Below are 25282 nucleotides of genomic sequence, written 5' to 3' on the forward strand. Positions count from 1 at the left end.
CGAAATGGCTTCGCTCCTCGGTTTCGCCAATGCATGACCCCGGGAGTTGCCCGACCTGGAGACAGGAACAGAATGGTGGAGACAGGTGAAGGCCGCTGAGAGTTTGTCAGATGCGCTCTTACCCGCGCGTCGTCTATCTCTTTGCTTTGTCTGGCAGTCTGCTGGCGGGTGAGGAGGACGGCTGGATATAAAGAGAGTCCGAATCTCTGTCGCCGGCGGATAAGATTGATTCCGAATACATGCTTAGCACCAGCAGAAAATACTTCTTACGAAGCACCTAAGCAATCACATCTGGTTTTCCCTCTCCCTCTTTGCCTCCGTACCAAAAAAGCATTTACTGCTCCTATTACACGCTCCTGTGCTAAGCCGTCCCTCGAACATGGCACCTGTCAATCTTGACTACCAGGTGCCTTGGACGCCTCAATTTGCATTGAACGGTTGTAGTAGGGCGGCGAGACGACGAATGTCCAGCTCCGCGCGACCAACGCCCTTGTCTGATACGAGAGGCACATTCGATGAGGCGAGTGCCGTGCAACCTAACACGCCCGCTGTTTCTGGGCAGCCTTTCAATATGGCGCCTCGCATATCTCCTGACCCCGACTTGAGTCTCTGCGTCACCGGTGGGCAAGATGGGACTCCCAGCATTGACCCAGACGTGCCGCAATCGGACGACACACTACCACGTCTTAAGAATCTCATCGAGACTCGCAAGAAAGAACAGCCGAAGGACAATAGCAATGCTGGTAAGCTACCCTGAAAGCGAGCGCCGAATAGGTGGGTGCTAACAAGGTCACAGAAGCCATCGAGGTCTTACCTGGTGGCAATTGCGCCCGTGAAGAAGAGGGCTTCCGCCTGCTCGCATCGTCGAAGGAGCAAGCTCCCAACGCGGCCGGCCTTGATAATGCAAAACGCCCAACGCCGTACACCAACGGCCTGTACCATGTCTCCCCAACAGCGTCACCGACAACCCCGCCTGCATCTCACACACCTCATGAGAGCTATCTGTCGCACGACTTTGAGTGCACCTCGTACCCGATCGATCCTGCCCTCACGGCCTGCCCTCAAGGCGAAACCTGTACATCGAGCGAGGTATCTGGCGCGTGCGGCCCGAAGCAGAATGCCAGCTCTTGGGAGGCTTTCCGCGGTGGCTTGTATGGTTGTGAGCTGGATGGCGCAACCAATGTCCCCTCATTGGCGACGGCAGGTGGAGACGAACGTTGCCAAATCGGCATTGAGACGAGCGGGCAGCTTTCACCGGGAGATCAATGGTCTAGCAATGGACTTCCATACTTCAGGACCTCTGACCGTCGACACGGAAGTACGATACGCAGCGACGATGCATCCTCCTGCGTTTTAGCCGAGGAGCACGCAGACGCCGTGCAACCGCCACGCAAGCGCCGCAGAGCGGAATCGCTCGCTGGTAATTTGCCCTCTCCGCCAGCATCAACCTCTACAGAAAATGATGCAGATGATGTCTCCAAGGTTGCAGAGTTCGAGGAGTGGGCATTGGAGAATGTCCTACTCAAACGCATCATGGTGGACGGCGTGGCGACCTTTCAATTGCAGTTTGACTGGAACCTGTGCACCACGCATTGTGGCCTCAAGGCAAAAAACCCCAAGCAGGCCCAGCGCGGCGCTAATCGGTCTGCTCCGCAGAGGAGGAATAGCACTATACAGGGCATATTCACATCGGACGAAGACGATTCGATCATCCGCTTAAAGGAAGAGCTTCAGCTTCCGTGGACGGAGATCCATCGACGGCACACAGAGCAGTATCCAGGGCGGTCCAAAGGTTCGCTTCAGGTGCGGTATTGTACAAAACTGAGGTGTCGGAAGGGCATTGAATGATCTTGTCAAAGTGCTAGCCTGAGCCTAGGCCCACCCAGCTTGTATCTTGCAGTACTCAATATTCAGCCGGCTCGTAGCCTGGGCACCGGAACTGCGGCTTGGTGATTGGAGCGGGACGTCATGGTTGAAGGAGCGACATTTAGCAAAGAGGCTGGAAGTGCCGAACTCATCATGGAACTGCGCCAACAATCCCTGGCTTTCCGACGAGGAGAAGGCTAAGTTCGCCTCTTTCCCAAGCTCGACTCAAGCACAGTCAAGTGACGAGCTGGGGGTCCCATTCGACATCGAAGGGTTGAAGAATGGAAGCAAAAACAAGTCTGTTTTCGTCAGCCTCCTTGCTAGGGACGAGCAGTCTCTCTGGGTTTGTTCTGTCACCACCATCGATGAAGGTGATCTCTTGGGCGTCTTCGCGGGACATCTCCGACATTCGGAAAACTTCGACACTATGTACGGGATGAAGGGACCAAGAGAAAACTTGTGGTTGGATTATTCGCAAGTCACAGGTCTGCTGAATCAGATGCGTGTATGGCAACGGGCTGGAGATGCAAATCTGAGCCTTCAATGGGAGCTATGTGACGTTGAAGAAGGGTCGGAACTCACTTGGAGAATTTCCGTTCGGGCGCTAGGACTTCCCTCCGGGCGTAATAAATCCGTTCATCCATCCGTACCAAATCGGGACGCTTGCAACATCCCCGACTCACAGTTGGCCGAAGCTGGGCGACAGTCCAATGAGATGACTGAGATTCCGAAGATCCTGTGGAGTTTTGCTGCTGTGCTCGCTGCTCAGCCTTGCGGAGAGACCCGCTAGCTGAATTTCATCGTGAGAGTCGCCGAATCCATCCACAACTGGCGACAAGCTAACCTGACTTGGGTTGGCAGCAAATCGCTCGGAGACCCTGTGGCTTGTCTTGTAGATGGTGGTGGGCAGCAAGGCAAATTTTCACAACGTTTCTTACCCGCGCGCTGGCTCAGCAGCCCCTTTTGATGCCGGCTGAGAAAATATCAGTCACGGCCTGCATCATCCTCCAATTTTTGCGTCATGAAAATCAGACTTGACCCCCAGATGAACGACGAGGCGAATCCGCGCATTGAGCTCAGGTGAATGAGAGAGGATGGACAAGCCGGCTGCCCAAGACGCCGTGGACAGCGATCACGATGATCCCGGACCGGATTCTCCTGCTTTGAGTCGGAGCACACGACACAGGCGGATCCTGTTTACGGTCTTTGTGAAATGGGTCGTGACTGTCGCATTGGCCGCGTCCGTATACGTCGTTCTCTGGAGTTATTCCAGCAAAGCTGCCATGTCTAGCGGCACGAAGCGGGAGTTCAATGTCATTGTCACAGGGCTGTCCATAGGTCTGGGCTTGAGCACCGCCAGCTCGCTCAAGGCCATGGTGAGAGAACTGCGTTGGTGGCTCCTAAGCCTACGACAATACTCGTCCAAGGAGGTGAGAGAGCGGTCACAGTCTTCAATCGGAGACATTGGGGGGCGATGCTAATTCGCCGTCCAGGTCGAGCTCATCTTAAAGAGCGAGCATCTCAGCTGCATGATACAATTGGGGTGGATATCGCGCGATTTGATAGTGTGGTTGTTTGTCTTGTTCTGGCTTTTCATCAACTTGGTACGTTTTTCTGGGAAGTGTACCCTGGCTGCAGTCTCTCTAACAGCTTTACCATAGGCCGCGCAGATTGCCGTCGCAACAATCGGCTTGACGTACAACGTGGACTCTGCAGAGAACATGGCTGTGACGGCGCCCGGGATGGTATATGTACCAAACCTGTCTTCGGTCGGGTCCATTAAGGACCCAGAAAATACGAAACCCGAACTGCTGCGATATTTCGCCCACGAGTAGGACCCTCCCTTACCTGACATCAATTCTGCTGACGCGAATTAGGCATGGATTATATGCCGAGCATCTCCGCCCAGGCAGCGACCAGAATCTGCCGCGCCCCGGCACTATCGACAGCATGAAGAGGCCCAACATGTTTTATAGCGATCACTCGACCCGATGCACCTATGTTTTTTACGAGTCAGCCCCATATAACATGACCGGAGCAGCGCCTCCCGATGTCCGGGTGGCGACGAATCGCTCCATAGCTTCCATAACGACTTGCAGCAGCCATCGGGTCCTCGATGATGGTGCCGGCTGGAACATGACAATCACCCTCGATGATGGCAACGAGACTCGGATTGGGCCTCCAAACTGGAACGGTTTGGGCCAAATGCTCTACATGACCGACTTGGAGCAACTGGACCTGACGACTAGGTGGAGCATTGTCAAGGCCTTCGAGGCGTCGGTAACGGGCTTCTGGTATTATCAGTGCAACGTTTCCATCGAGCAAACCACCAATGCTGTGCTGGAGGCGCACAAACTCAGCGCTTTCGTGGCGACGCTGGCCTCAGCTGGCATCGCACTCCAGGGATATGGCGCCGTCTTCACCGCAACGAACCGCAGCAGGTCCCGGGATCAGTTCCAGAGCTACCCGTTCGAATCCTTCTACGGAACCCCGGTGCAAGGCAACGCCACCGTTATGGGCTGGCACTTATCGCAGTTTGCAGTAGGCGTTATTGCAAGCGTCGCTGAAAGAAACGACTTCCGCCTAGTCCCCGGCATGACTCCCTTGGAGACTACCACCCTCAAGCTATTCGACTGGGGGTTTGTGCATCTGAACCTCGGACTCATCGTGGGCCTGCAGCTGCTGCTTGCTGCTGGGACGGCTTGGATCGCTACACGTCAACGTAGTTGGCACGCGCCGCGGTAATCGTTGCGCGCGACCGAGCTTAAGTAGCGTTCCCAAGTTGCCACGAGCATCGGATCGTGCGAGAAGGCCACTGACGACACCCAGTCGACATTGCCCTCAAGCATCTGCAGCCATTGACTCCAAAAGAGTGATTGCAATATTTCGATAAGATGCACAGTTTCCCGGGACCTGCCTATAAGGCTCAACGACTCCATCCAGTGAAGGAAGTGACGTTTCAGAAAGTAATACACATCTTCACAATCGCCAGCAGGTAAGCCAGCATTCTGCAAGTGATACACCCAGTAGAGACAAGCATATCGAACCTCTGGCGGAAGATAGGTCTCTATCTTGTGTTGTTCGATCCATACGGCGTGACGGATGAAGCATCATTGCCGCACCATAGGCAGGGCTCTCATCCGTAAGCTGGTAGTACTTGTCAAATACAGCCCATGAGGCAGCAATGCAGCTGCGGAGTGCATGGTTGTCATGATGCTTTTGGAAAGCCTGTGTGTAATGCCTGTGAAGGACGTCCATGGTGAAGAGTGTGCGGTCGAGGGTGGTATAGCGACCCTCTGTAAGCCGAGTGATCTTCCAGAATGGTTGAAGGAAAGTGCGCGTTTCCCTCGGGATGCTCCACCCATTAGGGGCGAGATAGTCGTCCTGTAGGTTGTCATAGTATCTTCTCTGGTACCACTCCACATGCTCCTGGAGATTGAGGGCAACGTCCAGAAGCAGAAACCATGAGTTCCAGCGCGTATCGTTGTCCATCCCCAGTGACCGGCCAGTTCGTTTCTTGAAGAGATTCCACCGGTAATTGTTCTCGCGCATGTGGACCGAGATGTCGATTTTACCAAGAGGCCCTAATCGACGCCAACCTAGCGCTCTTTGAGTCTTGACCCGCTGTGCAAAGTCGGCACCGAACGCAGTTTCGTCGTCGCCCTCGATCTGCTCTAGAGCGGCTCGTGCAGCCTCCTTGGAGTCCATGAAAGGAAGGCTTGAACAGCGAGGTTAATGACATGACCATGGCATCGAATCCTCTGCTTCCTTGGCTCCCAACTGATGCCCCTCGCTTGTAGATACTCGCCAAGCAAACGGCAGAGCTTGTCGTTGGAGCCGTGGTTGTCGCCGGTGTAGAAGCCGATCTTGTTCCAGACGTTGTAGTCTTCGAGAACGTGTCGTAGAAGCTTCCATTGCTCAGCTCCGCCGTGGCTACCGGGCCCATCGAGGCCTGGCAGCTCGGACAATGCCAACAAGGCCTGCAATGTCTCCTTGGACTCTGGATCAACGAAAATTTAACTTAAGTTCCAAGGAAGGCTTTGTGATTCGGAGCTGTCCAGACATCGGCAGACAGATGGAGCTTTGATGGCGAGGACTGTAGCCTTCTCTGCAGGGTATCCTTGTGCACACTAGGAATTGGAGACAAGCTTTCGGATGGAGCCGTGTGAGAGGCTAATGATGCCTTCCGTGGTGTAGTTGACAGCACCGATAAGCACGTGTAGCTCTGGCCAGGAACTGCAATAGTAGGAGAGGTTGCGGACGGTGACGAGCTGGACCAGAGCCTCGAGAGCGGCCTTCCGATTGGCTGCAGCTCTAAGAGTGTCTTCCTGCCTCATCAACTGCTTTGCAGCGCTCACCTCGCCAGCCTTTGCGAAAGCATCCTGGATAAGACTGTCGCGCTGCTTCTTGACAGGGTGGTTGTGGGCGTCCAACTCAATCCCGTGGACTTTGAACAAGTGATGGCGGAAAGTAGTTGAGACAGTCGTCGAATAGGTCGGATCTATGCAGTGCATGCAGTAGTAGATCTTCTCATTTTTGCGAGGGCAACGGGCCGGCTCTGACTCTTGAGGTTCGCGTGCATGGGCCCAAGAGTTTGCGGTTGTTTTGCGTTTTCGCGCCGTCCGACCATTGGAACTCGTCGCATTTTGCGGAGCAGAGCTCGCAGATGACGGTAGCTGAGAGGCTGACGAAACAGACGCAATAGAGCGCGTGCGGTCGCTGGAAGCAATCGAAGCGAGGGAGGACATTGGCACTTTTGCCGGCCAAATGAATGGAGACGCGATTCCCGACGCAAATCAAGGGATACCGCGCGTCGCGCGGGGCCCGTCACGGTGCGTAAGGGGTAAACAACTTTCCGGTGTATTACCATACGTATGGAATACAGCCATCTCTTGTGGAATACGGTTAATCCATACGCTTATGGATAGAAAGCCTGGATCCGGGTGACCCCGGCATATGAATGCACGTTTCAACCTCTTCAGCGCAACGCAATGAGTTCGACCTGGATAGGGAGTGGTTCAACTCCATGGGCCAAATGCTGAGTAAGCTGTCAACGCCACTCAACGGCGACGACAGATTGGTGGTGTTGACAGGATGACGATGACCACCCTGTTCTAGTCGCAGGACTTAGCAACAGCCACGAGACGGGATCAGGGCATACCCTGGTCATTGACCCCTGAGTACGACTTTGCCTCTGCTTGACACGGCGGATTGTGGTCGTGGCGTCAAGCCTCGTTATCTGCGGGTCAAAAGGTTCGCGTATCCATGAGAACTGGATCTGTTCATACCTGATGTTCACCACACTCTTAGGACGCCGGCCCCCAATGCCGGCAAGGATTATGGAGCAATCAAAGCGACACCGGTTCCAATATTGCACCGGATATCTTCTGCGCGACTCCAAGAGTTGATAGTATCAGTACTTATCCTCGGGGGTAGTCTCCATCTCGGTAAAGAGATGTTTGAGAGATAGGCCGAGCTCTAGGGCCAGCTGTGGGATCCATTGGAAGGTTAGCGAGGATCGACCAGCCAGAGGAACTCAGGGGATGGTGTATTACCTGCCTATTCGGAGCTTGCTCAAGAGACAGTTTGTATCCGTTGCCGCAACCTCTGGTGATCGCAACAAAGCTTACAGACCTGGGTGCAGTTGAGTAGCGAAGAAATACTGAATTGCTTGTCATCTACAATGCTAGTCTCCACTAGAGCATGTGCGACCGTCCCAGGGTGGTCATCAATTCCACCTCAACCTCAACCCCGTCAATTTTGTTGAAATTGAAGTCACGTGCATCAATTCAATCAATTCAATTTGCCTCTCGCGTTGATGGACTCAATCCATCACTAGGGCATCAACGTTGACAACAAGTTGAAAATCCCCTAAAATATGGTGGTGGTTCAGGGTAGCAATCCTGGATTCCTGGGCCGACCGAGACGCCCTCGTCCCGAGTAGTTACCGGTACTTCCGATTGCCAGATAAAAGCACCCTAAACTTTGTACCCAATACTTGTTGGCCCACACGCGTCTCGGCTGCTGTCGCGTCTCACCGTGTGCTGCGTTTCAAAACATGGCACGCAGCCGTTCCTCTCAAATTCCCCCAATGGACGCAAATGCAAGTGTTAAGCGCCGCCGCGCTTCGGACTGCAGTGCTTCCAGCGCCACTGTCGTCGAGCCAAGCTCTGTGTTCGGTCATTGGAACACCTTCCCATGGAGCAAATTCCCGGGCTTCACGGTTTCTGAACGTGCTGGCCGACAGACTTCGTGGGTCTGGCAGCATGTCGTCGACATTCAAGCGCGCGATTCCCCCATGAAGAGAAAATGGGTTTGTAGGCCTTGCCTCCAAATGCCGAAGCCCAAGACCACGGACTTTTCTGCCCTCGGTACCCAAAACATCGAGAAGCACCTGTACAGGGAGCATAGGCTCGTAGATGAGTCCGGAAAAAGACAACCTGCGGTCGGAACAGGACCGAAAGACAAGACGCCCTCGAGAAATATTGTCCGAATGCTACATCTCGACACCTCCAACCCAAAAGAGCAGGCCATCGCCAACGCTCTCATCCAGCGCTTTGACAGGGACCGCTTTCAGAGACTGCTTCTCGAATGGGTGGTCGATGCTAACATCTCCTTTCGCCAGCCCGAGCACTGGCGGCTCCGACGCGTATTCGAGTACCTCAATCCATCGGTTGCAGCGACAAATGCGCACATTTCCCACAATACGGTCCAGAAGCGCATCGTCGACCTCCACCTCCGACATAAAGCGCAGATAATTGACCACCTAAGGACTGTCCCGGGTCAAATCCACATTGCCTTTGATGGCTGGCGATCGAGAAACCGGCACGCTCTGCACGGGATCGTCTGCTTCTATGTTGACAGTGATGGGTCGCCGTCGAAGCTAGTCCTTGGCTTACCGGAGCTGAAGGTGTCGCACTCCGGGGACAACATCGCGGCACAGATTTTGGAGATCTTAGAGGGCTACGAAATCCGCGACAGGGTCGACTATATCACGCTGGACAACGCCGCGAACATGGACACGGCCGCGGGGGATATTGCAGAAGCATTGGACTTGGATCCGAAGAAGCGGCGCGTGCGATGCTTCGGCCACGTGCTCAACCTGGTGGTCAAGGCCCTCCTATTCGGACATAAGGCGGAAGCTTTCGAGGCCGAGGTTGAGGGGGAGCCTGGCTTTGATGCCGCTCAACATGAAGTCTGGCGGAAAAAGGGCCCCATTGGCAAGCTCCACAACCTGGTCCACTGGATTCATCGGTCCGACAGGCTGACCTACCGGCTTCGCGGTCTTCAAGAAGAGTTTTTTCAACGGTCTGACAGCCCGAACACTCGAGCAAAGAAGCCTTTGGACGTCGTCCGCGACAACCAGACCCGCTGGCTGTCAACGTTCTACATGATCCGGCGGGGTCTCAAACTGCGTCCCTTCCTCGAGGACCTCGTCGAGAAGACCACGATTGAATTCAACAGGGAGCGCCGCAATGGTATGAGACGTAAGGACGAAATGCCATTATGTCTTCGCGAAGAAAGCCTCCTGAGTGAGAAGGACTGGATGGTTATTGAATTGATGGAGAAGGTGCTAGTCGACTTTGAGGAGGCACTCCGAATGCTTGAGGGTGACGCCCAAAGACGAATGCGCAAAGGGGGCCACGTTGAGGCATATGGCAATATGTGGGACGTGGCCTCGACCTACGAATTTCTGATGGACAGACTAGAGGAATGGAAGGCAATAGCGGAGAAGCACCCTGATCCAGAGCACTTCAAGATCAACATCAACTTGGGTTGGGATAAGCTGAACGAGTATTACACGAAGCTGGACGAGACGCCAGCGTATTATGCTTCGGCGATACTGAATCCAGTTTCGCGTTGGGGTTATTTCGAGAATACATGGATCGATCAAGCACAGCTGCCATGGCTCCAGGAGGCAAAACACATGGTCAGGAAGCTGTGGGAGGAAGAGTACAAACCATTGCCAACGCTTGCGTTACCCGACGAAGAACCACCCCTGAAGCGTTTCAAAGTCATGAGTGCACTCGAGAGACATCGAGCTTACAGGACTTCGACACTGCCGGGCAAGACTTCCTCTTGCCAACGTTTACTAAGGGCAGACCGCGACGAGTATGACCACTGGCTGTCAAATCCTGATGCTAAAAACGATCCGCTGGTCAACGACCCACTGCGATATTGGTGGGAGAAACGAAGTGACTACCCAAGGCTGTCGCGAATGGCTCTCGATCTTCTCTCAATCCCTCCCATGTCCGCTGAGTGCGAGCGACTGTTTAGCATTGCTGGGCAAATGGTGTCGCCCCTACGGACTCGATTGGAAGCTACCACGATTGGGATTACACAGACGTTGAGATCGTGGGTGCGGAATGGGCTAATGGAGGCGGGGGACTCATTCATCGATGTGTCAGGCGAGGTTGGAAAGAGCATAATATGGGAGGGCGAGGAGGAGGCCAGATAAATGCCCTTTAGACCAGGCACCGGCTCAACCTCTTCAACTCAATGCGATCAACTCAATTCGAGGACGAGGTTGAGGAAGTGGTTCAACTCCACGGGCAAAATGCTGAGTAAGCCATCAACGCAACTCAATCTCCATACCAAATTGATGGAATTGAATTGATGACCACCTGGACCGTCCCGAGAATTTCTTTCTCCGCTTTCAGCATTCCACCCACTACCCTCTCCAGCACGAGGTATCCATGCGTAGCAACGTGCGCTCGCCTCAGACTCTAGGTCTGGGGTTGTTGTCGTTGCACTGGCGACAAGCTGGTCCGCTCTGACGGAAGCTGGTCGTCTCAAGCAGCCCGGCCGACATGTTGCGTGGGCGCTGCGCATGGCAGAGCTTCCTCTCCCCCCCGGTTGCTCCGCCGATGACTGAGTTCGTGGCGAATCGCCGTTGCAGTGCAGCGAACCGTCCGGCAACACTTCATCTTCACCGGATGAGGCAATCAAGGCCGAACAAATGTCCTCGGCGGTATGGACTTGTACCTCGTGGGCATCCGCGTGGTGGATCACTTGGCGGAAGATATCTAGGCGCGTCGTTACGCCGTCCAGGAGTCCTCGTGCAACCAAGTTGTATACGTGGGGGGCGTCCAAGGAGGAGAGTGCATCCAGTAGCGTCCTATTTTCCTCGTTCCGCTGCCTGAGCCGTTCAATTTCGGCTCGAAGATCTTCCTCTGACTCGCTCTGCGGTCCGTCGAGGACGTCGTTCAGATCAGCCGTGTTGCAACCTTCACAGAGAGTTTCTCCGTCGCACTAGGCGGGGACGTGGTTATCATAATGTCGGCAGATAAAAATCTGGAAGAAGGGACTGATATAGTCTCCTCAAATATGCTCACATAGGCCCCACATCTGCAGCCAAGTTGGCGAGCTGTCGGCGCTAGATTCTGTCGAGGCATGGTCAACTGTCATCTGTGTTCGGTGGGAATGAGGTGAACTATGCGAGTGTTGTCGTAGCTATATGCCCAGTTATTCTCTCATCGGGTTTGCGCTTATGCCGTAAGGCGACCCCTTGCACGCACAGGGGGCGGCATACTGATGACAAAGTGACGGTAGCCGTGCCAAGGGCTTGCACATGTGCCGTTCTGGTACGTCGACCTGTATACAACAGTGAGCCCAATTGCATGTCGTCACGCTGACTCCGCTTCGCTGGAACAACGCCTCCCTGCGGGGTCGCGAGCCCTGTGGGTCCGATTTGCTGACCGCCACATCTGTAGGGCACATGAGCTTGGGCACATGAGCTTGGGCACATGAGCTTGAATCCTGAAATCGGCGATTGCCCCTGCCCTTAGTCATGTCTCCAGCAGTCTTCTGCGAAAGGTAGAGCCAATCGCGTCTCGCGGACCTTCCTCCGTTCGACGCGAATGCTCGTATCAACCATAGGCACACGGATCCGGCGATTATCGCCTTCCCTGATGTCCTTTTCCCATTGCCAGCGTGTCTACTGGACCGAAGTAGCAGCTCTACTTGTTAAATCCACATGCCAGTAATGAACTAGGGAAATCGCTGCCTCCAATATCAATATCCGCGGGGCAATACATCGACCCGATGGTGCCGAATGCGAACATCAACATTGTACAGCGGCCAAATTTCGCGCGTCTGCGCGCCCTGTGGCGGCCAATGAAGCGACGCCAAACGACCCACAATGGTCAGTAACCTCCTGCGTCCTGATTAAACAACCACCACTGCGTGAGGGGTATGACAGGCACTCTTCCAATACATCAAATACGACGCAGAGATCAATGCGAAGCACAACCAGTTCGCCAACCCGACAATAACCGTTCATGTACGTGCTGACAACTTACATAGCTTGACTGCCTGCGCGCGGGGACCATGAACTGGTCAGCTCATCAGAAACCCGTTCGTACGAAACAGCGTCTGTTGCTCTTCCCTACGGAAACGTCGACAAAAGGCTGGAGAGAGAGAAGCGCAGGGCAGACTTTTGGGTTATTGCCCCCTGGTCGGTATCCCAGAAGTCCATGTCTCTGTCGCATTCTCACTCAGACATATGCATGCCCCCTCCACCACAAACAACCTTGCAACAACTCTGAGGCATCAGGACTTAGCGGTACCGGTCCTAACTCCTGCTCTCCCGGACTTCTCCCAGAATAGGACACTGGGCTCCTCGGGGGAGGGACCATGAGAACCAATCGCTATATAACGCATTGAGTCCGCCTCATCTCTCTCCGCCCTCTCGCGAATACCCGTAAGCCTGCCGACTAGCGTATTTAAGTTAGTCAGGGCCTTGGCCACAGTGCGAGTCTGCTGCGGCCACACGAACCTAGCCGCATTCACATTGACACAAAGCCCCGGGGCGCTCGACTACGCAGTTGATCCATAAGTGTGAAGTGGCATCGCTGTCCGACGCTTCACCTTTCAGCGCCCTGAAGGGTCGAGGCGATAGCAGGCAGACATGCCTCGACGACACCAGGTTCGCATCGCATGCCAGCGCTGCAGGAGAAAAAGAGCCAAGGTGAGCATGAAGCGCCCTGGGACATGCCCCTTTATTCCCTCTTTGGCGAACACGGTCATTTCCTGTGCCCCTGCGACGTCTCGTCGGAGCATTGTCCGTGCTGCCCGCTCACGACGGTCCCGTTGATCTCTCGCACCAGTCGCCCGTCACCCGACGCCCACGCATCCCACATTTGTGGCAATGACTGTAGAGTGTGCTGAACCTTTCCGATCCCGTTGTAGTGTGATGGCGAGGACCCTTGCGAGAGGTGCAAGGAGGCAGGTGGTGAGTGTGTCTTCGACCACTCCCGACGGGAGTCCAAGGACGACCTTCGCGCCGAAATCGAGCGGCTGCGGCGGACCAACGAGTGTAACGATGCTCTTCTTGACGCGCTCTCCTCCATGGACGACGCCGACACGTACCACATGGTGGCACAGGGCCTCATGGACGGCACCGTCACGCGTCAGTCCATATATAACGACCTCCCCGACCATATGAGGGTCGCTGGAGCGCCCCTGTCCATTCTAGACGGCATTATCTCACCGTCTCTCCGTCGAAAGTCGCAGACGACTTCGCCCGCCGAGGCCTCCAGCTCTGATGTTTGGCCGGCGACGTGTCCGCACTGTCGCGGCGCTTTGCCAGCTGCGTCGGCCACAAGCGATAGCGACGAATTTTCCTGCCGGACGAGCGAGCGCCACCACTCGGCCGACGCCCTATCCGAAAACAACTGCCTCGTAACGCCAGGCTCCAGTGCGGGCTCTGTTACCTCGCTGCCGTCCACGTCCGGGGACGAAAACCTCCGCAGCGCCGCCCCTTGGACCCGCACCGGGTGGTCGGTCGCGAAGGTCCGGGACCACCTCCAGTCGCTTCTTACGTGGGACTATCTGCCCTTCTGCCTCCTCTGCAGAGACCCATTTCTGCAGGACTTTGCCAGTGGAGAGGGGCGTTACTGCTCTCGGGCGCTCGTCAACTCGCTCCTCGCTCTGTCGATGCGAATCGTCGGTAAGCCTCACCATCCTCATTCACAGCGACACCATCAGGAGAAGCAGGACCCTCTCGTCACTGTGGCCGATGGCGGGTCTCCCTCGTCTGACTGGTCTGATAGCCAGGCCCTGTTCGACGAGGCCGAGGCCCTGGTAAGCGGCCAGGGGCGGCCGGGCAGCCTCCCAGATATCCAAGCTCTCGGCATGCTTGCCCTGTATCAAGTCAGCTGTGGTCGTGAGGCCGAGGCGGGAGAGCTTGCCGAGACATTTGCCGCAGCAATGACGGATCTATGCCTTCAAGAACCGCTATCTGCAGACAACCATGACAGCCAGGACGCACTTGTGCGCGCGACGACATACTGCGGTGCCGTCTCGCTCGTCCGGTATGGCATTCTGCCTCGTTCCTCCTCGTAGCTCGTTAGGCCCGTGCAAAACTGACCAGAAGGACCCTCTCCTAACGCATAGGATACTCAAACTCTTGACAGCACAACCTGCCGGGGTTCACGTCGCAGTATTGCAGGACGACGGGGTCGCCCTTGACCAGCTGCCTTGCGTTTACGGGCCGAGCAACTCGGCCGTACAGTCTATGGAATGCAGTCAGTGGCACAAGCATCCACCCAAGCACCCGAGTCACTAAGCACAGCGGGCTGACGATACTATTATAGATACACTGGCGGGCGAGCTCGCGTCCCAACTCAGCAGCCTGCAGCTTATTCCAGCTAAGATCTTCCAACTTACCGAATGGGTATATAAGCTCCTCGCGTCGTCGTCGCGCGTGACCACGACCGATGAGGTCGTGCTGACATACCACCGGTGCCTCGATTGGTATGAGAGCTTCTTTGCGATGCTCAAGACTGACGGGAGCAACTCTCCATTTGTTCTTTTCATCCAGTAAGAACCCTTCCAAGTTGATGGAACAAACCCATACCCGCATCCCGAGTATTTGGCCATGTGTGACGGGCTATGCAAGAACATGAAGTGAGCTGATATGCCGGCTGCAGCATGTACTACCAATTCTGCCTGCTCGCCCTCTTCAGACCCCACGTGAGCACGCCACTCGAAGGACTTATTGCACATCCGCGTGAGATCTCTCTGCAAGCTGCGCAGTCGATCCTTGCGCTCTCGCAGTCGTACGTCGGCGTGTTCGGCTTGCAGCGCGTGTCTCCCCTGGTGCCGTACTTTGTGTGCGCGGCGGGGCTGTTGAACCTTGCCGTCGAGGAGGCTGGGCACGGCATGCTCGGGGCCGTACCCATGCCCCTGCTGCAGGACCTCGGCGACAGGGTGGTGGTCAAGACGGCCGAGTCGCCGAAGGATGCGATCAAGAAGGAGTCTGACGACGATGCGATGGACGTGGAACCAAAACACAGGGGCAGACCGAGCGGCGAGCAACGCGACCGGCAGCTGCTGCGGCAATCACACATCAACATGCCAGCGGTGGTGCACGCGCGACTGCTGCTCTCTGAGATGAGCGCCGTGCACCCTGTGGCCGAGCTCGCGGAAGGGATGTTTCACAGGGCACCCGACAGGAACTAGACCGACACTTCGACACACGGCCGTCGCGATACATGCAGATTGGGGCCATGGAAGAATTATCGGACAGGCGAAAGCAAGGTGATGGGACTTTACGTGCTGGGTGCACACGGTTCATGTTCCATACCAGGGGGCCACGGCGGGTTTCTTGGTTTGCCCCCATTCATCTCAGTGTCGCGGCCGGCCCCGCCCGGTTTGGCGCCTCTCGCCCGACCCCTTGTTGGCGCCTCGCCGCTTTTGCTCAACCTATAAATCCTCCCAGTGCCATTGCGGCGCTTTTGCCTCCTTGTTGCCGGTAATTGGGGGCGCTGCGCTTGTTGGTGGCCAGAGTCACGCCCCGGCCACGCGTTACCGCGAAGTACCCGCTGAGCCGCGGATTGAACAGGGCTTAGACACCAATTGGCGGAGGCGGCCTGAGCCTGGGGCACTGTAATGGAACGCTGCAGCGCGGACCAATCCTCACTCTGGAGATGACGGCTAGGATACTCGGAATCTGCCAAGTAGAGCAGTATTCTTAGCGCGCATTCTACAGACATGACGATACGTGGTGATGAAGGAGGGAAATCTGTTAGAGATTTGAGGGTACACGGGCGCGTTATATAGGGCTCATCGGGGACGGTTGTGTTGACCAAACCCGAGAGACGTGTCGACACAACCCCGTACTAGTGGCCAGATGCCGCAAACGATTGGAAAAGAAGGTCGGCGCCGCGGAGCACCAGCTGAGTGTGGCAGTTGCCGATGTCGCACGAGCGCTAGTGGACGTCGCAAGTGGGCAGTTAGTCGGTGACTTAATACCTTCACCAGCATCCGGCCACTCACATTGATGTTGATAGCCCCGCCGTCGATGACCAAGGGACTGCCACCACCGCGCCACAGCACGGGGATCATTTACGTCGTCCCCCGGATTCTGGTGAACAAACTGACCATGGCGCCTTGAGTGCCGCTGCATCCCATAATTGCTCGGAGACTGGTGAAGAAGCGGAACGCCAGCCAAGGACTAAGAAACGAATAATTACAGCTAGCTCCGTGGTTCGAGGATCCGAAGAGGATGCGCACTAGAAAGCTTCTACGACAAGAACAACATGCTCATTTTATCTGGCTCTCCACCAGGTTCGGACCTCCGGAGGCCTGGACGAATCTGTTGGACGCTGTGTGTTCTGTGAAGGGTAGGATTGATGCCTTGTTCCACTAGTCAATGAACGAACCTCGAGACCTTCGAAATGCTACTGATGAGGATGTCATGGCTATTCTGAAACGCCTATGCAATCGTCAGACCGTCTGACTGCGTATAATGCACTTGGGATCGCGGCGAGACGACATGAGCTGAGGCAAGTTGCTGACCTTTATCGCGAGTACAGCAAGTGTCGTAGGACGGGCGGCGTCCCTATAGCCGTTCTGTTCGCCCAGATGCTGCTTCCGGAAAAAGTAGCGGCGTTGCGCGCCAAGGGTGTGGCGGAACAAGTAATGCACAAGAAGCTGGCGCAAAGCTGGAGGAACCACATCAAGGTGGCAAACCGCTGGTGCGCTTTGTCGGACGTATTTGGCTGCGGGTTTTTGCTGTTGCTACCGCCCGACCTAAACGAAGAAGCGTGGGTCGTGATGCACTCTTGCCCATCGGGAATTGCTAATCCAGGGTAGAGGAAGGCAACTCGATGAGGCCGGAGATAAGATCATCATCTCGACGATTACCAAGCAGCATCCAACCTTGCGCGATGATCTTAAAGATTTATCACATATGCTGGAGACTTACTGCGAATTCGGTTGCCTGCCTGATAAGAAACTCTGTCTCGAGACCTTTGATCGGAACCAAATACCGGCAGACGCCCGTGCGCAACTTGGGAAGCTGCTCAGGTACCAAGAGGAGCCCCCTGGCGGGGTTACCGACTTGGAGTTGATAGCAGACGATTGCGAGCCATCCGGCACTGGTGGCATAGATCCTACGATTGACCCCGCACTTGAGGCTAACCATGCCCAACACCGCGTGTACGACGTGTTCGCGAATTCACTCGCTGGGAATGTACCTGTGCCGCAAGAATTGAATGAACTCAGAGTAGACGATGTTCTTCAAAGCTCTCTATTTTCGCCGAATGTCACGTCGGAATGACGCTGAAGTCAGTAAACAGCAGAGCATGGTGGAGGGACTAATGGAGACCAAAATGGGACAGGCAGCATTCATCCCTTTTCACCTTATTTTGGGAGAGGAGGAAAGGGAAGGGGGGATGCGGGGCTTGGGGGGTTGGGGGCGTAGGGGGGCGGCGGCAGCCCGGAGTTGTCACCAACTCCGTGCCCCACAATGCCCTACTGTAGCTCCAGGAGGGCAGCTGGTGGGATCGACTCCGCCTCCCAACCATAAATAGGTTCATCCCTTAACCAGCGTAACCATTTTCTTTCCTCCTTGCATCAACAAGAATGGAGATAGTTTCGATTTATGGAATATGCTTCGGCGCTGTTTTTGGCTTAATCATACTCTGCCGACTCGTATCAAGCCCTTTCACCATGCCTCGAATCACGACTTTCTGGCGAGGGATGCCTAATGCAATGCAGGCAGCCAGGCAGACCCAAAACAGCAGTTGGCACACACTGGTGCCCACAACCACCAAAGGCGGGAGTTTCTGCACGAATGGGGCACAGCGAGCCTCGCGGCCGAACCCCTCCCAATGGCCTCTTGACCCTGAGGCAAGCGCCCGCCTCCAGCCGCTGGCCTGCCTTGGGACCTGTTCCTGAGACACCCAGGTTATCTGATTGGGCCGGAGCCTGACATGATGAGGCATACTCTCCTGCAGTGTGACCAACGCTGTATTGGATTCGCGGCTCGTAAAACCAGGCCCTAAGCGTGAGTCCGTGACGCGTAGCAGAGACGCTGTCGGCACGGAATACGCTGTCGAATGTGTCTGAAATCCACCTTCCCCAAGGTATCCTTTCACAAGCACGATCGTTGTGGAGAACAGACGTTTGATGTAGCGCCGGCTGGCAGCAATTCGCGGCATGTCAATCTCGCCCATTGGTGTGCAGTTGCATTCATCTGGAACGAGTCTTCGTAACCATTCAGCCAGACAACTGTAGATGCCTGAGCATAAATATCTTTGACAGCTCCCAGTTCTCTTAAGGATGACCAAGCATTGAACTCTTCCCTTTTCTTCCTCTCCATCTTCCTCCTCCCCGTTGCCTCCCTCCTCGCCAACTTAGTCCCCTCCGGCTGCTGAACATACGTCGCTTGTTATATATTCGTTCGAGGGCCTCCGTGCTCCGAATTGTATCTGGATGTTTGTCACCAAGCACCCCTCGCTGCAGGTCAATGACTTCGATGCACCTTTCCTCGGCCTTATCGTTCGTACCTTGCTTGCTGTATATCGACGCAAGTGTTCCCATACTTCTGATCGTGTCTGGATGTTTGTCGCCAAGCACTTCTCGCAGCAAGCCAATAATTTCGATATATATCGTCCTGGCCTCAGCGTACTTCCCAAGTCTAACATTACTCGTACCCACTAAAGAGAAGATTCAACATGGCCAGCTTTGTCTGCCGATTCGTCTCGAAACCTCAACGCCTTTTGCGCATGCGACAAATATGTCTCCCAGGTGGCCCTGTTCTCATGTGTCGGGTAAGGGAATACCTCGCCGAGCCGGCATATCACCATTGTGGCACATTCCTTCAGCTTCCCTTCTTTGTTTAACCAGTTCCGCATGGCCAGCGAGACAAGTCGGTGCATATCTATGGGCTTTGGTCTGACTGTTCGCTGATAAATGCGTACCCTGTCAGCATGCTTATCGCCTCTGCAGGCGCGCGCGAGGAGCGGGCAATTCAGCACACATACTCTCGATACTTAAAACTTCACGGCGGCCGTAGGGTCTACTCTCGCGAGGCTCGGCGCTGGACCGCGAAACAAGCCACCCCAACTTTCGGTATTTTTATCGTGCCGATCTTATCGAACGCAGATTCTGTGATATCGTATCTTCTGAAATCGATCGTTTCAGACTTAAAGTTTTGCCGGGAGTTGGCATCTCGCCAAGCGCGGTCGCCCGCCCAGAGTCTTGTTTTGCAATGCACTCCAGACCAGCCACAGACTGGCTCTCGCTGCAATGCCAAGGTTGAACCTCGGCTACCACCTTGGCCACATCCTCGTGTCCATGCTTGACTGCATAAGATAGCGGTGTTTGACCTGTGCTGTCCTTTGAACGAGGGTTGGCACCATTTTTCAGAAGCAGCTGTACGACGGCCACTTGCCCCTGGCGTGCTGCAGCCATTAACGGTGCTTTACCTGCCGTGCAACTTTGTCTGTCTGCATTGTCGGCATGAATTGACTGACCAGAGGAGCAGTAGCAGGTGGTTTGCGAGTCGACTCTGGCGCCATTTTGGAGTAGTAATTCGACAACCGCTTCATACCCACCCCTCTGCCGCCAGAAATAGTGGCGTTTCGCCCCGCCAGTTTGCCTTGTCTGCTTCCGCCCCCTGCTCGAGCAGGAGGCGGACCACGAATTCGTGTCCATTAGAAGATGCATGCTCTACGCCATCTGAGTCGACCCTAGCTCCCCTTTGTAGCAGTAGCTGTATAACGGCTTCATGCCCATTCTCGGACGCATAAGACAATGGCGTTCGTTGGGTGCAGTCCGTTGAGTTGACTTTGGCACCTTCATCAAGCAATAGGCGAACGACGAGTTCGTGACCATTCTCGGCTGCATGAGACAAAGGCGTTCGTTTGTCGTCGTCCATCGAGTCGGCTTGTGCACCTTCATCAAGCAGGAGGCGAACGACGAGTTCGTGCCCGTTTTCGGACGCACAAGTAAGCGGAGTCTGCCCCCAGTCATCATCCCAGTCACAATAGGCGCCCTTGCTGAGCAGCAACCGGACAGTACATAGTGTGCTCCCACACAACCGCCAAGGGCTCTCCGCTGAAACCGCGGGCTTGTTTCTCAACCCGCGTTAGGAGAAGCTAACATCCGGCAGACTCGTGCGTCGGCTCCCAAGCTACGAAGTGCCGATCGACGGTTCTGTCTGAGTCGGAGCGGTACGCCTCAGCAGGAGAGACATGGATTTGAGAGATGAGACGTATTGGCACCGTTTCCAGATGACAGCTGGACAACGAACATGACGATGAGCAGCCTAGTTAGTACGAATGCAGGCGGCGAGTATGTGAGTGCCAAGGGCACTGGCCCTTCATTGGCTCTGCTGCGCTGCCTGTTCATGTTCCATCGGCCGGCAATGGCAATGCCACTGCCAGTGCTGAGGATGGACCACGGCGATACTGCGACTCTCATAGCTCGACGAGAAGCAATGAATTGGACAGAGAGGGTCCACACGACATGGGGCAGCCAGACCTATGCTGATGCATCTGCATACACAGTTACTGTAGCAAGACGATTGATTGCGTCCCAGTGAGTCCAAGATGATTGGTTCGCATCTGCATCAGTTGAAACGCCGCAGCCCAAGGAATGCTGACGTGGCAAAGTCGCAAAAGTAGCAGGCCGAATTTTGGCCACTCTTGTGGGTGCCGTAACTGGTGCTGGCCCCGCGATGGCGCCAGGGCGGAACGGCCCGCTGTGGAGGCCTCTGGTAGTCCAGTGCACTATCGGTCGCCGGACGTGGTGGGCAGAATAACCATCGTATAATTGGCTGGCGAAGGGTTTGTGTTCATTGCCTGGCGTTTCGTATTGGCAAAGCTCAGCATGTTAATGACTAGTTGGATGGCACTCAGGGACCTGACCTTACCAACTTCGTCATCAGCGTGTCTGGCGACAGCATTGGCTGGGGGCACTGTCAAAACCCAGTGGCTCCATGTCAACGGTCACAAGACAGCGCGAAGATGTCACGGCAAGCTGGGCACCAACCAGCATACACCCATCGCGCAGATGCGAGACGACGCATGTACTCGCGCTGTGAGAGAGCGAGCCCTCCAAGCAACGGGTGAATTTGCGCGAACAAACGAGATGTCGGGCCTGTTTTCATGAACTCTCCCTACGCGCCATACGTCAAATTCCAATGCGAGGCCGTGCGACTGTCTTTCGCCAGTTAGTTGCAGCCTTGGAAACGTGGCCAGAATGCGTGCACTCTCCCCAGTGCAAACAGAAGTTGCAGTACTGGTGATGACGGCTTCATCAACTAAGCCCCTTAAATGGCTCGAGGTCCGCTGCATTCTTAACAGCCGAACTGAGCTTTTGCTGATGCGAGAACTCGTTTCGTTTATTGCTGACGCGTCATGTATCGACGAAGTCGAAATGTTCATGCGCTGTCGCTCGTCCATTTCTCGACATTGGGCCGCCTTTCCCGTCTTGCCATGGACGGGGGCATCCACCTGCCCAGCGCCTTTCCTTCATTCAGCTGCGTTTGCGCCGCGTCGGCATTTGGGATCTTCACGCCCTTCTCTGTCTTTTCAACACTCGCGGCTAGAATGCGTAGTTAAAGTTAGAGCCTTGCACATCATGTGGAGATGCGGCCTCCGGAGATATCAGAACATACTTAGGATTGCTATGTCCCGAAACCCCAAACTGGCTAGAGTCAATGGAATCATGTTCCTGTGGGTGGCCAGTCTATCGTAAATGACGCCATGCTGACTTTGCCAGAGGGCCTTTGCACAGCATCCCAGGGGACAGGAGGCGATGTGTGGACGCACAGCTACTCGTGGATGGCAAACGGCTAACATCCGTCCGTATCTTCGATGATGGGGAAGTGGTTTACTCGAAGCAAAAGTTCAATGACTCGCAGAAGTAAGCGCAGGGAAAGGAGTTAAGTAATACGTGCCCCGTTGGGCCGTACTGAAGTAACGAGAGCCGGCCTCTCGTCAAGATATGTTGACTTAGCGTCAGGTAGATGGATAACGTCTGGAGAGTAGTCTCAATTCAGTATGACACCATAGATCGTGCCCTTTGCCATGAAAGAGGAACTTGGCTGGAGTTTTTGGGTCGGGAGGATAATGATTTTTTTTGGCGCCGTTCGGTTGTGCTGACCCAATTCCACAAGCTGTGTCAGCACAGCCGATGCCCTATTGGTGGGCCGTCACCACCCATGCCTATCTGTGCTCAGGCGTCTGGTCCGCTGGATGGGATTGCGGCAAGCCAATCAGGTGCACGTTCCAGGTTGGGTCGACCCAACTGGTTGCGCCGCAGGGCGTCGCAGGACGATTTCCAGCCTTGTCGGCACAGGAGCTTGATGTTCAGCTCCTGTCCCAGGGCATTTATTATCGGTCTGTGCTTTTCATCCACCTTCTCAAAGTCTATCTTTCCCAACGAGGAGGAGAGCGACTGCTCCAAAGTCTCAGCGCCGTCTTCCATCACACGATACCCCGCGATAGAAGGCTAGGAAGCCCGCCACCTTCAAATGAAGGAAGTAGCGTGTGGATATCGTGGGCTGATTCCGGCGCTGGGAATGGCGCGGTATCGTCATAGTGGCCATCTTTTCTCCGCACACGTCGGACCACGTTCTCCAAGAGCGATAGGAGCTTAATTAATGTTCAGCTCCTGTCCCACGGCACTTGCTGTCATCGGTCTATGCTTTCCTTTCATCAGCTTCTCCGAAGACCGCTTCTCCCGACGGAGAGGACAGCGACTGCTCCAAATGCCTCGGCGCCGTCGTGCATCACACGATGGCCAGCGATCGAAAGCGAGGAAGACCGCCACCCCGTTTACAGCACCTGCCGTTCGCATTTCGCCACCGTCGCCATTTCCAAGTCCAGCCTCGAAGCCCGAACTGTATAGCCTGGCCACCGCTATCTTGCAACTGTCATTGGTGGTTGATTAAAGCGGCACTGCAGCCATGGGGATGCCTCAACGTCTCATTGGAGAACGCAGCACGGGATAGGGAACAATCGGAAGGTACTGTCGGAGTCTGTCGCCTCTTCTCCGATGTTTTGTCATTCCCCGCCTCCGTGCATTCCTTCTATCCATTCTTGGAGGAACCACGACGGACGTTTGGGAGTAACGTCGGCGTCGGGAGCTCCGCGATCAGGTATTTCCATGGTGTCGAGACCCTCCCAATCATGCGTCCATGGATGCAAATTTCGAACCGACACTGCAGCGTTTGCCCAGTGTCGCGTACCGGACGTGTCTTCCACGAGCAATGACAGCATATTCAGTGTAGCTTCTTTCGACGGAGCAAGCCTTATGTCATGTCGGCAGGTCCCCTGGCATTTGTCTCCAAGCAGGCGAAACTCCAGCATGTCACGAACTTCTTCAATAGCTCTCCCGGATTCTCGCTGATACCCGAGGCTCGTTACCCGCCGCTCTTTCCCCGGATACCAGGTGAATGAATAGTATTCACGGATATAGTCAGCTTCTAAGCTCGGCCAAAGGTCTGGTTCGATGCACTGCTTGCTCGTCTGCCCGAATGGACGCCAAGATAGAGTTGTAGAAGCTTGATCTTGAAGCTTGCAATCGAAACGGCATCGGAGGAGATCGGCGCGAGAAACCAGATCTAACGGTCCAGTGTAACGAGACGTCTTGTCAAAGTCCAGGAAAGACTGCTTTGAGCCAACCCAGGCTGATACCATCGGGTCGGGCGGCGACAAAGACCCGTAGCCGTATTGTTCGGTTTGAGTCTGCGCATATCGTCGAATCCAGTCCACGACAGAGACGTCGCCAAGTAGGCAAAGAGCCAGCCACCAGAATGCAACCTTCGGTCGGCGCGAGGCAAAAGTTTTCACCAGAATTTCCAACCGCTTGGCATTGATGGTCGGGTCCAAAGTATCAATAATTGCAGCGAGCCATGGGCTCACGAGGTTGCATTCGATGTCTGGCTGCCAGAAAATGCTCCACAGGATTGATCCCAGTGATGGCGGATGCAGACTGAGGGTCATGAAGTATCGCAAGTCCTGCGCCAACCGACGAGTAAAGGCCCGGTCAATGTCGTCGAGCCTGTTGACACCTGTCGTGCTAAGATGAGGAGGCGGAAATTGTGGGCGACGACTCGTGAACCTATAGAATGGGAGCATCAGTGCTGCAAAGAACCCTGCCTTGTACGGTGGCAATGCTGTCCAATCATGATCATTTCGATCCGCCTCCGTTCCGAGACCACATAGCCGGCAAAGCTCAAGCAAAAGCTCAATCGCTTCTGAGGAGTTTGGTGCGGCCAAGGCCCCTTCAGCTGATGCTGGCGCCGAGACAGCAATTCCCACATTCGCATCGATAGAAGCAGTCCACGGCGGCAACAACTTTCCCGGGGCGGTCCAACCCAGAGTGGGACATAAGATCGCACAGAGCCACCTTACAAGCGCAGGCGATGCACCGTCGAGATACAACGTTGGCTGTAGCGGTTTACCTGCTCTCTGTGGACTTAATCGATGGGTGGAATACTCCACGAGTCGACCTTGCAGCTCGAGAAATCGGGTAGAGAGTACGTATGACCAGCACAATGTCAAGACAGCGATGCTGTTCATTGTCCTTGACGAGGTGCCCAAATAGTATGGTGCAGCCTGTGGGGAAATACCACACCGAAGCGAATCCTGGTGGCCCAGGCACAAGGTAAAGCGGCGACCGGAAACAAGTGCAGGATCCCACTCATTGTCGGATACAGACATCTCTGCATATCTTGTACCACGAGCGCGCTGGCGAAGATGCCAACGTGGTCTTCCATGTAGGATATTGCTGCGAGGCAGCTCAGACGGAAGTGCAGGTACTTGGCACAGGGCGATGTATGGATCCAACAATTCCGTCGGCCAAAGACCCTGAGGCATATTGCACGCTTCTTGTAGAAAGAAGCTCCATGTCGCCTTTCCGTCGTGATATGTTCGCTTGATGTCCGCAGCAGGCGGTATGAGCGGATCATCTTCGTCACTGCACAGCAGTGCAGGTGAGGATCGTTCTGACGACGCGGTGGTTGACGACGTGCAGTCAGACGACACTGAGTCAGAGTCGATCGATATCATGGCAGGCGAAACCTTTGGCCAGTTGTGTGAAGGGGTTGGGTCGTGCCCGCACTGCGGCGTGCCCCGACCTTAAATACCCGCGGAGAAATTGAGACGCGTCACGG

At 55.1% G+C, this 25282-nt stretch overlaps 5 protein-coding genes across 6 annotated transcripts; 3 read left to right on the top strand and 2 right to left on the bottom strand.

Annotated features, from left to right (window-relative positions):
- Positions 1-571: 571 nt before the first annotated feature.
- Positions 572-1848, top strand: JDV02_001388 (uncharacterized protein; the record flags this gene model as incomplete). The annotated part of the gene is made up of 2 exons (XM_047982311.1): positions 572-743; positions 797-1848. 2 exons carry the CDS (start codon positions 572-574, stop codon positions 1846-1848), a joined length of 1224 nt encoding a protein of 407 aa, XP_047838273.1.
- Positions 1849-2960: 1112 nt separating this feature from the next.
- JDV02_001389 (uncharacterized protein) lies at positions 2961-4611 on the top strand (the record flags this gene model as incomplete). The annotated part of the gene is made up of 4 exons (XM_047982312.1): positions 2961-3296; positions 3360-3470; positions 3528-3697; positions 3744-4611. The coding sequence occupies 4 exons, from the start codon at positions 2961-2963 to the stop codon at positions 4609-4611; spliced, it is 1485 nt and encodes a 494-aa protein (XP_047838274.1).
- A 234-nt stretch (positions 4612-4845) lies between these two features.
- On the bottom strand, positions 4846-5574 carry JDV02_001390 (uncharacterized protein; the record flags this gene model as incomplete). The annotated part of the gene is made up of 2 exons (XM_047982313.1): positions 4846-4874; positions 4989-5574. 2 exons carry the CDS (start codon positions 5572-5574, stop codon positions 4846-4848), a joined length of 615 nt encoding a protein of 204 aa, XP_047838275.1.
- Positions 5575-5996: 422 nt separating this feature from the next.
- JDV02_001391 (uncharacterized protein) lies at positions 5997-6496 on the bottom strand (the record flags this gene model as incomplete). The annotated part of the gene is made up of 2 exons (XM_047982314.1): positions 5997-6367; positions 6430-6496. 2 exons carry the CDS (start codon positions 6494-6496, stop codon positions 5997-5999), a joined length of 438 nt encoding a protein of 145 aa, XP_047838276.1.
- A 5898-nt stretch (positions 6497-12394) lies between these two features.
- JDV02_001392 (uncharacterized protein) lies at positions 12395-15334 on the top strand. 2 transcript variants are annotated; one of them, XM_047982315.1, is made up of 5 exons: positions 12395-12835; positions 13057-14180; positions 14263-14393; positions 14463-14688; positions 14799-15334. In XM_047982315.1, the coding sequence occupies exons 1-5, from the start codon at positions 12776-12778 to the stop codon at positions 15328-15330; spliced, it is 2073 nt and encodes a 690-aa protein (XP_047838277.1). In that variant the 5' UTR covers positions 12395-12775; the 3' UTR covers positions 15331-15334. The 2 variants fall into 2 exon arrangements, with proteins under 2 accessions (XP_047838277.1, XP_047838278.1); XM_047982316.1 differs by having other exon boundaries at positions 12395-14180.
- Positions 15335-25282: the final 9948 nt, after the last annotated feature.

This window comes from Purpureocillium takamizusanense, chromosome 1 (assembly GCF_022605165.1).
Source record: "Purpureocillium takamizusanense chromosome 1, complete sequence".
Lineage (NCBI taxonomy): Eukaryota > Fungi > Ascomycota > Sordariomycetes > Hypocreales > Ophiocordycipitaceae > Purpureocillium > Purpureocillium takamizusanense.

Excerpts from the sequence above, each read along its gene's own strand:
- JDV02_001392 (XM_047982315.1), top strand. The coding sequence starts at position 12,776 with ATGCCTCGACGACACCAGGTTCGCATCGCATGCCAGCGCTGCAGGAGA. Across the intron at positions 14,181-14,262 it reads GGTGCCGTCTCGCTCGTCCG|GATACTCAAACTCTTGACAG; the intron begins GTATGGCATTCT and ends CCTAACGCATAG. Across the intron at positions 14,394-14,462 it reads CGTACAGTCTATGGAATGCA|ATACACTGGCGGGCGAGCTC; the intron begins GTCAGTGGCACA and ends ATACTATTATAG.